At 37.3% G+C, this 17,180-nt stretch overlaps 1 protein-coding gene across 1 annotated transcript in view; it reads left to right on the forward strand.

Moving 5' to 3' along the window:
- The window catches only part of niban2b (niban apoptosis regulator 2b), a 40,038-nt gene that overhangs the window by 20,415 nt on the left and 2,443 nt on the right, over positions 1-17,180 (forward strand). The window contains exons 6-13 of the mRNA XM_079816018.1: positions 6,542-6,657; positions 8,641-8,745; positions 9,177-9,339; positions 11,560-11,747; positions 12,100-12,255; positions 13,485-13,598; positions 13,703-13,810; positions 13,894-14,005. Coding sequence (XP_079672144.1) covers positions 6,542-6,657; positions 8,641-8,745; positions 9,177-9,339; positions 11,560-11,747; positions 12,100-12,255; positions 13,485-13,598; positions 13,703-13,810; positions 13,894-14,005 — 1,062 coding nt within the window. The remainder of the gene's footprint in view (positions 1-6,541; positions 6,658-8,640; positions 8,746-9,176; positions 9,340-11,559; positions 11,748-12,099; positions 12,256-13,484; positions 13,599-13,702; positions 13,811-13,893; positions 14,006-17,180) is intronic.

A 17,180-nucleotide genomic window follows, 5' to 3' on the forward strand; every position in this document is an offset into this window, starting at 1 on the left:
AAAAATCATAATAAATGAAAAACTAAAACTAAACGAAACTAACAACTCTTACTGAAAAACTAACTGAAATAAAATAATCATTAGCAAAAATAAATATTCGTTTTCGTAATTCAATAAGCTCTCTGTGGTGGAAAATCTGACTTGTGGCGGTTGAGGGAATGTCTGTTTATGGCGCTACTGCGCGTGAGTTGAGGAGATTAACCGCTGTCCTGGGACGGAACGCGAGTAGTGAACACACATCGCTAGACCTAAACGGCTGTTCACAATGAATGCGTTCGTGAGAGTGAAATGGGAAATGACACAAGGTAACGAGACTCACGTTGAACTTGAGTTCACTGCTTTTAGAACGCCGTTTCATACGTTACGCGACGAGAGACACAGGTTGCTACTGTGGTTTGAGATTTCATGTTTGTGTAATATTGACAGGCTCCAAGGTGTTATCATTGTTTTTAAAAATCATTTACTACTAATAATATTATTATCCGTGTGGAGACATTTCCCCACAACGTAGGGAATTCCAGGACACACACACACACACACATGTTTGTTTTTGTGAAATGTGAGGACATTCCATAGGCGTAATGGTTTTTATACCGTACAAACCGTATTTTCTATCCCCTTACACTGCCCCTGCCCCTAAACCTACCCATCACAGGAGACTGTGCAGTTTACTTTCTGTGAAAAAAACCTCATTCTGTGTGATTTATAAGCATTTTGAAAAGTGAGGACATGGGGAACGTCCTCATATTTCACCCTCTTTTTGTAGTACCGCAAGGCTCGACATTAAGCCTGTTCACACGCTTGTCCTTCGGACAAGTAAATCTGTCATTCACTTGTCCGAGTAAAACATTTGCTTGTCTGGATTTTTTTTTTGTAAATATAATCTATACTGAAGCAATATTCTCACCAGTGTTTAAAGCTACACTGTGTAACTTTTCCGTCCACTAGAGGTCGCCTGTTCAAAACAAAGGCGTAGTTTGATGACGCCACGTTTGAGCGCAGAATCTTGGGATATGTGGTCTTCACCTCACAGCCGGTGGAAAACAGTCAGGATAGGACTCGGGCAGAAATCATGTTCATGGATGCGATTATTAACATGACTGTAGTCTGAAGCAGAGCAGGACCGAGTGTTGTGGAGCTGAGCAAGGCCGCAGGAGCAATTGAAGAGCGGGACTGTTATTATGGCATAGTCGCCGGCGGGACTTTTATTATGACACTGTTGCCGGCGCCACTTCCTCTTTTCCAGTCATGAGTTTGAGGTAACGCAACTCTGTTTATCGTATTAGACATATCTGAGTGTGTTGAAAAGGAAGTTATGACGTTCGCTCGGCGGCTGCTATGACACTTGTTCACACTGCAGTGATAGTAAAGTGTTTCACTGAATAAAACCGGAAACCAAGGGTGACGCAGATATGATGCAATCGACAGGCGACTCCCTCACACGCATAGCTCACACGTCCCGGTTCCTCGGTTAAAATAGCAATTTCTCACGATTTACAAATAGTTGGAAACATTTGGGATATTCTAAGTACTCTGTGTGAGCAGCGCTCATTTGTTTTCGATTTTTTTCCTCGAGAGGCTGCGCGAGCCTCAACAGGACAACCTTATTAACGTCAGTTCGTTTTATATTATTATCCACTATCAATCTCCACTTACACAAACTGAATGCAGAATCATTATTGCACTTTTGTGATTTCCTAGTTATTTTTTGTTTTGACGTTTTAACCAGGACACTTGTCCGTCGAGCAAGTAAAAAAAATTTTCACTTGCCCCTTCGAAAAATCCACTTGTCCCGGACAAGCGGACAAGCGTTAATGTCGAGCCCTGATACCTATGTCATACCCATGTTATTATATAGACATTTGTGTCCTGATATTTCACAAAAACATGCCCCCACACACACACACACACACACACACACACACACACACACACACACACACACACACACTTCATTATTTTATCACACTGTCTTCACAACAGTTTGTGTTGGCTGTAGTCAGATGACTTTAGCTGTGGTCACCTGCTAGCCTACATTGTACTACTGAAGAAATTAAAATAAGCTTATAATTGTTTAATTTGATTGTTTAATTGATTGTCTGGAATTTATCGTTTTTACTTTTATATTTTTACATTGCATTTATTTGGTTCTTTGTTCAATCTCAGACCATTGTTTGCCGTATAGGTCATAGTTTGACTCAAGCTTTTTTGCTTAAAGGTGAAGACCCAACTTTATGCATGTTTTATAAGATTCCCCTCTCCGTTAAACATATTTTGTTGGACTGTCCTGGGTTAAAACAAGAATGCTCTTTTATCAAGTTATTTCACTTAAGGACTTATTTAGTAAGATTATAAATGAAAAGGTTTTGGATTTTTTTTTAATCATAAGTTGATTTTAAAAATCTTGTATAATAAGACTTGTTGTGTTTGTTTGCTTGGTTTTATTGAATATATAGCCTATGATAAAATGTTTGCCATGAATATAGCCTTAGATGCTGACATTGCATTAAATAAAACAATCTGTATTCCATTATTTTATTTTTATTATTAAGATGTCTGCATAAGAACTCTAATCTGTGCAAACATTAAACTTTGCTGAAATTAAAAATCTTGATTTGATCTCTACACTGCGTTCTTGTAACTCTGCTAAACTATAATTACTAAAACTAAAATTGAAACGAAATATATAAAAACTAAATAGAAATGTGTTTACAAAATAAAAACAAACTAAAACTAGCAAAACAATTTATAAAACTAACTAAAACTAAACTGAAATTTAAAGCAAAATTGAAAACGATAATCAAATAAAATTTAATTTAAAAATGCAAAACTATAATAACCTTGCTTTATAATGTAATGTAATGTTTCTGCACCATTACAGCTGTCGAGATGAACGAGTGACGAGTAAGTGTTGATTATAGCATTATTTTTAGATATAATTTTCTATCATATGAAAAGAGTCAGTGGGCATTGAGAACACCGCACAAACAAAGACAACAGCGCAGTAATCAAATGTAATCCAGTTTATTGTGGGGATAGCTGGCTAGCCTAGCCCGGATACCCTCACGCTTACCCCCCTTCCGCGTATGGCACCTCCGCTGTGGGCCAGATGCAGTACTGGGGGTCGGTGATGTTGAAGGCCGACCGGTCAGTGCAGCCCGAGCTTCGGCGTGTGTGAGGTTTATCTCTAAAGATGTGGCTCTGCCGATGTTGAGCAGAAACTCACGACTGTATGCACATTTAAGAACAGATAGAAGCGATGAGGACGTACAAAAACACTGACTCACAAGATAGAAAACACGAAAACACCATTCTGTCAGGAGAGAGAGAAGCTGCAGCGTGTGCACGAATAATAAAGTTCTGTGTGAACTTGAATAATTAGCTACACATCAGAAATCACTGATCACAGATCAGAAGGAACTGAAACACTTCTGTTTTCATTTGTAAATCCAAATACTGAGAAACTGTCAGCATTCACTCGTTCACAAGCCATGATCTCTCGAGGACAAACAAATATGGCGCTAGCATGGGCGTGCCAAATTCTCTGGGCAGAGGAAAGGGAGGTAACCGTTCCTGTTATGATGTCATAACAGGAAAATTCAAGATCAGCTCGTCTGGGCTGTTATTTTCTCAAAGGCAGAGAAAGACACCCAGAACTCGGTTTACACCGATCAAAATTTCTAGCCACTTGGGGACAATATTCAGGCTAGGGGAACTCATATTAATGTCAAAAAACCTCATAAAATGAAAATTTCATGCCATGGGACCTTTAAAGCGAAGCAAGTTTTGGGTTGCTGCCTTAATATTTTTGAAACTTAAATCAGTATCATTGCTGACTGATCACCATGATGTAAAAGACACCTTTTATTGTTAAATAAATTATATTTTAATGAATTATATTGTTCATTAAATTAATATTGTTTAAAACATTTTTGGTTATTAGAAAATGTTTCTTAATCAAAACACAGGCTCCTTTTAATTTTTTTTTACATGACTATATATATATATATATATAATGCATAAATTAAAATCAATCTAATGTTGTTAAGTCGACTGATGTCTCTTTGTTTATTTGACATTTAGATGGCTCTAACCAAAGTTTTATTTTTATTGTGTTGGTAATGTGAATTTATTTGGCACAGGTTCTTCTGTAAATCATCTAAACTGAAAACATGAGCCAACCACATGTCTTCGATAGGGTCGTGGTAAGCATTGTGTTGGATCAGTGTTGGTTTAAATTGCACTACTCTACCTCTCTATAAAGAGCTAAATGTGATGTGTAACTCATTATATTAAGTTGCTCGTAACTGCTAATCCGTGTCCCAAAAGGTGGCGGGAGTCTAGGATCCAGGAACGTTCAGTGCTCCAACAGGACAGTGTTATTCTGTGAATGGATGCCCAGAGGAGTAAACCCAAGCGTGCATGAACAGAGTTAGATCAGGGCTGGATCCTGACAAGCCTTAGCTTGTTTTTGTAAGTGCAACATTTGCATGTACAATGTTTAAGACTGCTTAATCCTAAAGCTGTCGAAGCAATCCGTGCACTTCTACCGTACTATGCTAGACGTTGCTGCAGAGTATACTGGCTTGTTGACTTCTGTGAGCCCGTTCTCTCATGAGCAATCTGTTTGGACTGGCGAGCCAGTAAAGTCTGGTATGCGACGGCAATTAATTGTACCATTCTGTCTTTTTTGTTCTTCTGATCTTCCCTGTGTGATTTTTGGCTTGGGCGAGGGAGACTTTAATGTCTGGGCACCATCTGGGCAGGTCACAAATCTAACTGTGCTAAAAATTGTTATTTATGGTCATGAGGTGGCCTACATGAAGTAGCAAGTCTGTGACTCACATCCCACTAAGCTTTATAAAATATATGGTCAGAATGGGAAAAAGAATAGGATATTCTGCATCTAGGGTTTAAAGATATCAAATATGTTCCAAACTAGGGTTCCCCCAGTGCATCTCCACCATTTACACCACTCTATATGGTACATGTCAGTCTTCGGTAAAGGTTTTATTAGGCAACTGAAAACAGGTTTACAGGCATGTTAATGAATTGAGTCCAGGTGGTTTAAAACCTCTCCAGGGTCCAGACACAAAGTTGCCCTTTGAAAGCCCATTGAATGTCGTCGTAAAGGCCTTAGTGACAACCTGATAAACTACACAAACATGAGGAAATAGTCTGAATAATTAGAATTTCTGAACACTATTTACACACTGTTACATGATGACTGAAAGGGATAAAAATGTGAAACCTCAAAGTTTGAACTTGGTGTTATCTGAACCAAGTCTCATGTTGTGCAAGGTATTTATCAGCTCATCGGTGTCATTTAGGGTATGGTGTGTAATTTTTTTTCCACCAAAGATCCTCAGTTTTCTCTCATTGTACTTTGATCGCCTGGCGTTTTTGGACTTAAGATCAGTTGTTTTTGTGGTGACCATGCCAGAATAAGCGACCCGTAACACTTATCTTGTTTTTGCATAACGCCTCTCCATTTCTTCCCACATGTTCATAAATATGCTTGCCCGTGTGTAGATTTTATTTTATTTTATTTTATTTTATTTTATTTTATTTTATTTTATTTTATTTTATTTTATTTTATTTTATTTTATTTTATTTTATTTTATTTTATTTTATTTAATTTTATTTTATTTTATTTAATTTTATTTATTTTATTTATTTTATTTTATTTTATATATTTTATTTTATAATATATATTCTTTTGCCAGAATAAGCAGCTTGTAATGCTTGTCTTGTTTTTGCATTACACCTCTCTCCATGTTCAAAATATATGCTTGCCTATGTGTGCATTTTTATTTAATTTTTTTTATTTATTATTTTCTTTTATGTCTGAATAAACTATCTTGTTTTTTGCACAACACTTCTCCAGCTCTCCCCGTGTGTACATAAATACATTCATAAGCGTCAAGCTGTGCTGATGTGGAGTGCTGTACTTCCTGTCTGTTCTCCTCCAGCCCCCCACACCCAGCTTGCTTGAACTTCCTCTCTTTGTAAGGGTTCAGGCACTGGTGCACAGATACTGTGTGTATGTACAGGAGGAGTTTGCAATATGTGGACTTATAGAGTGTTATCATAACTGACATATATAGATTTGGGCAGCAGCTTGTCAGTGTGAAGAGCTTGAGTCAAATTGTCTCAAAAACCATGTCAGATTCATACTTTAGCTGGATTAGTCCCCTGTTAGACTCTGTTGTATTGTGGTAACTATAGCATTGTTTAGGGAATTACCATGGTAACTGATGAGGCAATGCTTCCTGTTGACCACGATGACCAAAGATTGAAGATTGAAGTCTGTGGTTTAATAGGAAATATGATTGTGAGTCGTGCCTGTGTGTGTGTGTGTGTGTATATATGTGTATAAATATGACCCTTCTTTCGTTTGATGTCACCCCTTATTTTCACTTCTCTAAATGGAGAGGAACTGTACCATGATGTTGTTATTATGTCATTGTATTTAGAAATGAATGTTTATGGGGTTTAATTCTTGATGATTTGTTAAGTTTTGTCATTTTCTCTTGCTCAGGACTGCCTGAAGAATGTAAAGTTCAGACCCCCGCATTCACAGACGCAGTGCGACTCTATCGGCAGGCCCATGGTCATTATGGAACCTGGGACATGATGTGTGGGACGCCTCCACAGGTAAAACACACTTGCACTTGTATGTGTGTTAGAGATGGGCGATATGGACTTAAAAATACATCATGATATTTTCTGGTATTTATTGAGATGACGATATAAATTTAGTACCATTGCCCATGTTTTTGGCTACAAGTGAGAGCTGCATGCATTCTTGAGAGCCTCAGAAAAACAAACAATGATCTAAAGTAAAACGTACCCATCATCAAAAAGGCTCCTATAATAAACAAATTACATAAAAAGAATATAAAAAACCCAGTAAAAATCCAAAAACCAGTGGGCGTTCCCAGTAATGCTGACCAAGTCTATTGTATTGCAAAACACTTTTGCTGATATTGAGGTGGATACGGTTAGGGACAGGTGTGGTGGTATGGGTAGGTTTAAGGGTAGGGTTAGGTGTAAGGGAAGGGTCAGCAGTGTAATTAAACATGTAACTACATAAATTTATTACAGATTTAATTACCTGCAGGTAATTTTTAAAATGTAAGTGCAATGTAAAAACATGTATGTACACAATACGTGCATTGTATCAAATGATTAATTTAAATGTTAGTACATAGTAGTTAAGGACACCTAATATAAAGTGGGTCCTGAATTTATTATAAAAAATATATTTTTATCCGCTGAATCCTGTAATGCACAAATGCATGCTAACAAGTTGTACCAGCAGTTTTGTGCTAAAAAAAACAAACAAACAAAAAACAATGCATTTATTTAATGATCTTACATCAAGGTTGGGAACAGTAATACTGTAAATCTGTCTCTTTTTCTCTTTTTTGAGTGAAAAAAGGCACTGTTTAGGGAGGTGAACGTCACACAGTAATTGTTTGGGCCATAATAAAATAGCCATGAAGGTCAGAGCAAAATTTATTTACAGGAAGTGACCCATTTCAAATCATGGTGTCCCTGTAGATAACATTTTGCATAGCATTAGAGAAAGAGGTACGGTGGGTTTATAGGTAATAGATATAGAAAATAGATATTTATATAAAATTCTGTACATACTGCAATAACATTTATACAGACAACACTGACTGAATGAGTGAAGAACTGGAATATAAACAATGATTGATGGAATCTGACCTTGATAGGCATTGTTACATTAATTTAATAATTCATACTTTAGTTTCAGTGGCTAATTAACCATCTCTATCATATAATCTGATAAAGAAATATATTGAGTATAAAGGTAAAAATGTAGCATGTCATTTGTTTAACCTGTGATCTTCTTGGCAGCATCAGTGTTTTTTTTTTGTTGTTTTTTTTCTTAGTTGAGTTAAACAACATGGTTTTCTCTATTGAGCGAGTGAAACAAACAAAGAGATCACATGAAATTTTCAGGAGTGTGTCCTCCAGTAACTTGTGACTTTTTTTTGTAGGGAACAAATAAGCCATGTTTGGAATATTTCTATCTGAATAATAGAGATTAAGCCTACACAGGTTTATTTTTCTTGTAAGACGGTAACAAAAGTCCTCTAGGTTTTCAGGGGAGGTCACAATAAAAGGTTTAATGGTCTATGACAGGGGTGTCCAAACTCGGTCCTGGAGGGCCACTGTCCTGCAGAGTTTAGCTCCAACTTGTCTCAACACACCTGCATAGAAGTTTCTAGTATCCCTATAAGAACTTGATTAGCTGGTTCAGGTGTGTTTAATTGGGGTTGGAGCTAAACTTTGCAGGACAGTGACCCTCCAGGATCAGGATTTGACACCCCTGGTCTATGATCAGTGTACAGACCAGCCTGGCAGTAGTAAAGTTGTATTGTCCTCCAGGCAAGCCAGGTTTCCTTTTATATCTCAAGAATATGATGGAAATTAGTTAATGTAGCCTCCAGGCATACATGATCCGGAACATCACTCAACCACACCCACTGTTGACTTTATCATTTTTCAGGGATTACTTTTATTTTATGTTTTTCAAGAAATGCACGTGTTAAAGTGTTGTTCCATTTTCACACCCATTCAGTTGTTTTCCGATCATCTTCTCAGATCCTCGCCAACCTAGTCATGGAGACCCTCCTCCCTGAGATGAGAGACCTCATCACCCCCAAACTGAAGGGCAAGATGCATGAGAGACAGAGGAATTGGATGTTGGTACGTCATGCATTTTAGATAAAACACTTATATTTCATTAATAAACAAGTAAATAAAAGTTATTGTTCAGTAAAAGTGTGATGCTATCCTTTACTTCTACTTGTGTTATTAATGCTAATAGAGAGACTTTGCATGAGATGCAACTTTTTAATTTTATTATAGAGAATAATATGTGGGTCTTTACTGTACCAATGTGGCTGTAGCTCAGAAGCTCTGTAAAGTCTTTTTAAAAGGATCCATGGCTAGTTGCAAAAACGGCTTTGACTAGTCTTACAAGTTAGTCATCTCTCTTTTTTTTTTTTCTTGGTCTAATTTAAATCTGAAAAGTAAGTCTTAACATAGAGACTATGTTTATGCAACTGGCCCCTGGAATTTCTATTTTACAACATCTTTGGAGGCATTACAATGGCTTCTGTCTGATTTGTGGTCAGATATCAGATGCTGTGTATGGGCTGGTTCAGAGCCAGGCTCTGGCACAATATGAAGCAGTAGTGCAGAGCTGTGAAGCAGGTCGCCCCCCTCTGGAAACCACCATCCGCACAGACATGGATCAGATCATCACTTCCAAAGAACATGTGACCAGCAAAATAAGAGGTAGCTTTCATTGGTGATTTTATTCCTTGATTTATCTTTATCAAGTGACACAAATAGGACACTGGTGAAAACTGACATCAGATCATATCAGGGTTCTGGTGATTCATTTTCAAGGACATTTTTTTAAGGGGTTGTGAAAGAAGGCGGACAACAAATGTCACATTTTGACAGATTACCCATTTCATTTGTTTTAAAGGTCCCATGGCATGGCATTTTTCTATTATTTTATAATGTTTCCTGAGCTGTACTTATATTGTTAGTATGACTTTTACATCATAAAATGTCATAATTTAGAAATAAAAGGCATTTTTTCTATACTGCTGTTTGCCCTGTGGCTGAATGCCCTGCTTCAAGAGGCGTGTCTGCTGTGAGACTTCAGTAAAAACACCCACTGTTGTGATTGGCTGACATCTTTGCATTTTATATGAGCGGAGGGGGCGTGGTTTATCGAGGCACGAGCAGGCACGAGTCTGCCAGGGAGACGGATGGACCTGAGTTCACTTCACATCAGTTCTCAGCATGTCTGAACTGTTTTAGTTACAGCATATACTTTAGGTTATTAGTCTATTTCTAGTCGGAGGGACTGTCACTCATGTCAGAAAGTTAGTAACTTTAGTAAATTATGGATCAGCGCTGACTGGAGACGCGAACCGTTTAGAACGATTCAGTCCGATTTGGTGAACTGATTCGGTTCACTAAAAAGAACTGGTTCAAAAGAAAGATCGTTCGCGAACCGGACATCACTAATGTATCAGAGACTGAGCTCAGCGATTGCTAACAAAGTTATTTATAGTAACTACTGAGTTATGAGAGCGCTGTCAGTCAGCGCGAGTTTATTGTGTTTGTATCTGAGAGTTCTGAATAAACAGTCACACCGAGTCCGTCTCTTCATCATTATTCTACCAACTTTGTAACACATGCAAAGTACCATTACAGCTGTCGAGATGAACGAGTTAAAAGTAAGTGTTGATAATAGCATTATTTTTAAAATAAAATAAAAGCGTCAGTGACGCGCGTTGAGTACACAGCGCAAACAAAGACACAACAGCAGTAATCGGATGTAATCCAGTTTATTGTGGGGCTAGGCTGGCTAGCCCGGATATGCTCAAGCTTACCCCCCTTCTGCTTAATCTCACGCCGCGTTTGGTGCCTCCGCTGTGGGCCAGATGCAGTACTGTGGGTCGGGGATGTTGAAGGCCGAGCTTCGGCGTGTGTGAGGTTTATCTCTGCTGATGTTGAGCAGAAACTCATGACTGTATGCACATTTTAGAACCGATAGACGCGACGAGGACGTACAAAAACACTGACTCACAAGATATAAAACACGAAAACACCGTTCTGTCTGGAGAGAGAGAAGCCGCATTGTGTGCACGAATAATAAATAATTAGCTACACATCAGAAATCACTGATCACAGATCAGAAGGAACTGAAAAAAGACTTCTGTTTTCATTTGTACATCCAAACACTGAGAAACTGCCAGCGTTCACTCGTTCACAAGCAATGATGCAATGATCTCTCGACGAGCGTTTGCATGGGCGTGCCAGATTCTCTGGGCGGAGGAAAGGGAGGAAACCGTGCCTGCTTGGACGTCAAACCAGGAGACTTCAGGATTGGCTAGTCTGGCCTGTCATTTTCTCAAAGGCAGAGAAAGACAGCCACAACTCGGTTTTACACCGATCAACATTTCTATCCACTTGGGGACAATATTCAGGCTAGGGGAACTCATATTAATGTTGAAAAACCTCATAAAATGAAAATTTCATGCCATGGGACCTTTAAGATTTTGTCACAAAGTACGCCTTGAAGTGCAAACCCGAATGAGGATGATAGAAGTGTTCCTCTGAAATCAGTGACGCGTCATTTAATGCTTATCCTTCCTACTTAAAAAACAAAACAAAAAAACAATTTTGATATTGGATATTTAATTTTCCTGTTTATTTTAATATTTAGATAACTCTTTCACAACTCACTTTAACCTATTTACGTCTTTCTAATATATACATTTAATACTAATATGCACTCTTTCAGGGTAAATAAGGTAAATAATACTTTGGTTCTTTATTCCCTTGTTTGTTTTTGTTTTTTAGTAGTTTTAATTTTATAGTATTTATATTTTTCACAACATGAAAATAATTATTGGCCAGAATTTTAGTATCAATGCATTCTTAACCTTTAATCATCATGCAGTTGAATGATATTTTTTTTCTGTTTGTCTGTAGCTCTTGTGCTGTCTAAGGCAGAGAAGCTTCTGAAGGTGAGCATCCAGCCGTACATCAGCTCAATCCTGGACGCACTGATGGAGCCCACGAGCAGAGGCTTCTTCGAGGTGCGAGACTTGTTCTTCAGAGAGCTGGTGGACATGAGTAAGAACCTCCTCAATGACGGCAACAAGGAAAAACTTGGGGAGGTAACGCATTAAAAGTTTAACTGGATTGTATTTTTTTTTTTTGTCCCCCCTCCTGACATCTGGTTGTTAAGGAAGCTTGTTTCTGCCACAGAATAAAACAATTTAAAAGATAATTGTGGCTTTTTTCCCTCACAATTCTAGCTTTAAAACTCGCAATTAAGAGTTTATATCACTCAATTCTGAGAAAAAGTCATAATTGCGAGATAAAAATGTATTACCACTTTTCTTTTTTATTCAGTGGCAGAAACAAGCTTCCATAGGTTTTACTATCAATGCCAAGAGCGCAAGCATGTTGCATGAGTCATGAAAACCTTTTAATATCACTTAAAACTCTTTTGTCTTTGGTGTCCAGCACATGGAGAAGATCTCCATGCTAGCCTTCCATCCTGTAAAGATGCAGAGCTGCTATGAGAGGGTGGAGACTCTGAGTTTAGAGGGACTGCAACAGCGATTTGATGTTTCCAGCCCCTCCGTGTTTGTCCAGAGAGCCCAAATCCTAATGCGAGAGGTCAGTCATCTTTGAACCAAGAACAGCAGCAAACTCAGAAGAATTTCTTTTATAAACAACCACCACTAATACTGGCAAGTACTGTAAAACAATAAAGTACAAATATGTACCACACATCTGAGTTATTTGCATGCATTTATGCAATCAAGATGGATCGTTACACTGCAGCTGTTTTGAAGAAGTATACAAATGTCTCTCTCTTTGTGCTTTTGTAGGCAAAATAAGCGGTTTGTGTGTGTCAATGTGCCGCTTTGTGAGTTTGGTTTGCGGTTTTGTTGTGTATGAAACTTTATGCCCTGAGGAGGTATGTGCTGTTGTGGTAGAGATGGTAAACCTCATTTTGGTCACTAAATTATCTAGCTACAGTTTTAAAGACTAGCATATGACTGCTGATTATGAGCACAAGAACACCATTCATTAGCGCTTTATATAAAATACATTTTTACTACAGACACACCGAATTTCAGAGCACAGGGAGTGGAGAAACACGACTAAACTTGTATTGTGAATTATCAAAATAATGTTGATCCATCCTTTCTGTGTGGTGAAATATGCCCCCTTGTGGCAATATGGATTAACAGACGTTAGTTACTTATGAAATCTCTGTTGTCCTTTTTGAAAAGTCCTTTTTTTATCTTTTTATTTCCATCTGATCCTGTTACACTTTGGCTAAAGGCTGGACTTTTAAAATCTTTAAAGTCAGCAAGTGCATGCTGCCTAGTGCTTTCAAATCTAAAAAAGACTGACTCAAAAACATTTGTCTAATTTCTAAGAGAGTTAATATCAAAATATCAAACGATATCCGTTTATATGCATAAACATATTTGATATCCGGTGGATGGAATCATACGTGTCTCTTCACTGCCATTCACAAATCCTCTCCTGTGTCCTCATGGGATGGTAAAGTGTCCATTAAATGCGCACTTCAGAATCTTGACGGAAGAAGAAGCCTAAGTAGTTTTATGAATGCGATGAATTCGGACATACTACTTTGCTCGCATACTGCTTTTCACCTACTATATAATATGATTGTAGGCATATTCGGACGCAGGGTTTATCTGTAATCATCATACACTGAGATTTTTGGTGAAATATGTCAACTATGACTGACCAAAATCTGGCAATGACTATTACTGACTTCTCCAGACTGCAAATCAGGGGACAAAATCTGGTCAAAAAGTTGTGTATTGTATTCCAGCCTTAGGCATATATCCATCTGTTTTATGCAGCAAATGGATGATGCGGTGTACACATTTGAGCAGCTCCTGCGCCAGAGTTTGGAGGACCAGGAAGGGGAGGATCTCTGTAAAACTATCCAGCGCTGTCAGGATCGCGTCATCAAGGTGAGACAGAACGTCCATCTGCATATCATATCTTTTGGAACCAGCAGGTCCTTATTTGACATTTAAAAATGTGTACCATTTTCTTTTTTTAATCTGATCCCTAGAAATATGACTATGACAGCAGCACAGTTCGTAAGAAGTTCTTTAGAGAGGCTCTTCTGCAGATATTCATCCCCTACATGCTGAAACAGCTCTCCCCATCATGCTCTTCTGTAAGTCCGGTCTCTGTTATAGCAATAATGCTTCTTATAATCTACAACTACTCATAATAATAAAAGTTATGTTGTTTTCGCAGGAACTCCCTCGTTTCCAGGAGCTAATTTTTGAGGATTTCTCTCGTTTCATTCTGGTGGAGAACATCTTTGAGGAAGTGGTGCTGCACACGGTGATGAAAGATATAATGATGGGTAAGACTTCTTTTAAAGTAGGAGACCTTTCAACCAAACATAATAAAACATTTAAAATTACGACGTAAAGGAAATCGCAACAAATGTTTTATTCCATATTGTGACGTACATCCAAGTAAAACTAGTAAGATTATTGAACAAGAAAACAGGGACTTTGTTCCATCCATTGGTTTTTGATTGGTTGGACGCAGATCTTAATATGGGAGCTTGCAGTCAATTATAAGAAAGGTCCGGGGATTAACCCTGAAATAAAATAGTCAGAATTATTTTAGATTTTTTTTTAATAGAAAAGTTTATTGAACCTTTAGACAAAATATTTAAAAAGTTTGAATATGTGTTATGTTTTGTCATATATATATATATATATATATATATATATGTATATATATATATTAATTATCGTTTTATGATCAAAGCTCTGTTGTTTAACTTGTTTTCATTGCAATACAATAAACGTTCTTCATAAGCCTGATGGATCATATTTAATGTTTTCATTTTAACATGATTCCCTTAAGAAATATGTATGGATAATCAAGTAAACCTAAGTTGATTCAGTCCAGTAAACATTCATCTTGAAATATTACTATTTAAATATTTAATATAATATTAAATTAAGTTTAATTCATAAAAATCTTTAGAGATTTCACAGCAAAAAGATGTGTACCATGACATGTCAATCAGAGGGAAGAAGGCATGTAGAAGATGGTGTACATCAGGTTTTTTCAGCAAAGTTTTGATTATGGTGATCATTTAGAGGCCTTCTGAAGAAATCCATTGTAAGATTCTGATATTTTAATTAAACATTACAAGCTCATAGTTACGGTGACGCATTGCTACCACATGCATATTATTTTTTCCACTCAATTATGTCGTAATAACGAGATTGTATGTCGTTAAAACGACATATTTTTCTCGTATTTTCTCCTAATAAGGGCATGTGTTGTATAGTAATGTGTGTGTATATATGTCTGTATCCACATTAAAGAATGTATTTTCGCCCATGCCTTTGTTACACTTGTTTGAAAAGCAGAAGCAAGCTCAGCGTAAAATAGGCTCATCCGCTGTCTGTATCCGTGGCAGTGCCCATAGCACGAAATTGTTGTAATTTTTATTGATGTAGCCTATAGTTCTTAACAGCCATGGGTAGCAGGTGCTCATGATTAGCCTCAGTGGCGTAACTTTAACCTAATAATGACGGACCCCGGTGCAGCCACAAATATCAGAACTATCTATAGGCCCACTGTAATTAAGACATTCAAATTTTTTTATTAAAAACAGAAAGACGCTATAGTTTCAGCCTTATGCTGCATTCACACCGAACGTGAATATCGCGTCTAGTTTGTCGCTTGAACATTTTGAATCCATTCACGCGTCCACAGTGTATTGGACGCGCGTATAAATCGAGCGTTTGAAGCGAAATAGACGCGCGTTCAAGGCGCTCCAGGAGAAATGTCATAAAACACCACTCTGCCTCTTTTCATTTTCATAAAAAAATATAGGCTATTTAACATAAATAGCCACACAAATGTGGTTATTATCTTCACTGCATGTATTTAAATATCCTAAAATTAAGTTTGCCCTGCAGTCAAAACGATTTGGCAGACAACAAATTATAGATTCAAAATGTTCAAGCGTCCAACTAGACGCGGGAGACGTGATTTCGACGCTCTATTCGCATTTGGTGTGAACGCAGCATTACTCAAAGACCATTCCTGGCGTAGGTTTGCTTCTTATTTATTAAATATACAGGCAATTAGACGAAACCTTGATCAAAATTAAAATACAATTTATAGAAAACTAAATTCACTTTAAAGAAAGACTTTCTACCAAAAAAAATCATGTATGACCCCACTCCATGTCTCCAGACATATTGCGCGTCTTACTCATGCTGCTCACTTTCCACAATTAATATATGAAATCAAAAAAATAATATAATAGGCTATAATATTTAAACATAGCCTAACTATGAAACTAAATATAGGCTACGTTTTCTTTAACCCTCTGTCCGACAAAAGAGCTGGCATTTTTTTCCTTTATGACAATGGAATAATATCACAATACTCCGTCATTTTTAGCCATAGCCTACAGATAAGTTTAAGACGTAATTATAAACCTATAAACGGTCTACTTTTATTTGTGTAAACTCACAATAACGACAAATGCCGTGGATTCAGAGAACAGATTATTTGGCATTCACTCCCCTCCAAACGCTGTCTTCATTTAAAAAAAATTATGTTGTTTATTAAACGCAAACGTAAAGTTTTTAATTTCAAAAGCATTTCTAAATTCAGTTCATATTTCCAACAAACGAAATTCCAAGCCAAAATAACGAAGTGGTAAAAAAACGTGTAAGTTGTTTCAGCTGTCATAAAGGAAAAAATGCACGGGCGCTTTCGTCTGCATGAGAAAGATTGACTAGGCTATAAGACGCGCAATATGTCTGGAGACATGGAGTGGGGTCAGACATGATTTTTATTGAGTTTTGTTTTGTGGAAAGTCTTTCTTTAAAGTGAATTTCGTTTTCTATAAATTGTATTTTAATTTTGATCAAGGTTTCATCTAATTATCTGTATATTTAATAAGCAAACGAAGAACGCCCGGAATGGATTGGCGTGCGTAACGAACCCACTGGCCATGTTTCCGCGGCCTTTGAGTACGGCTAAAACTATAGTGTCTTTCTGTTTTTAATACATTTCTTGAATACATGTCTTAATTACAGTAGGCCTATAGATAGTTATGATATTTGTGGCTGCACCGGGGTCCGTCATTACTAGGTTAAAGTTACGCCACTGAGGCCAATCATGAGCGATCCATGGCACCTGCTACCCATGGCTGTTAACAACTATAGGCTACATCAATAAATTACAACAATTTCGTGCTATGGACACTGCCACTGATACAGGCAGCGGATGAGTCTATTTTACGCTGAGCTTGCTTCTGCTTTTCAAACAAGCGTGACAAAGGCACATATGAATTCATTCTCTAATGTGGATACAGACATACACACATCACTATACAACACATGCCCTTATTAGGAGAAAATAGATGTTGTTTAAACAAGAAAAATATGTCGTTTTAACAACATAACATCTCGTTATTACGACATAATTGAGTGAAAAAAATATGTATGTGGCAGCAATGCATCACCGTACATTGTATACAAAATAATGTAAAA

This window comes from Gobio gobio (genome assembly GCF_949357685.1).
Source record: "Gobio gobio genome assembly, chromosome: 4".
Taxonomy (NCBI): domain Eukaryota; kingdom Metazoa; phylum Chordata; class Actinopteri; order Cypriniformes; family Gobionidae; genus Gobio; species Gobio gobio.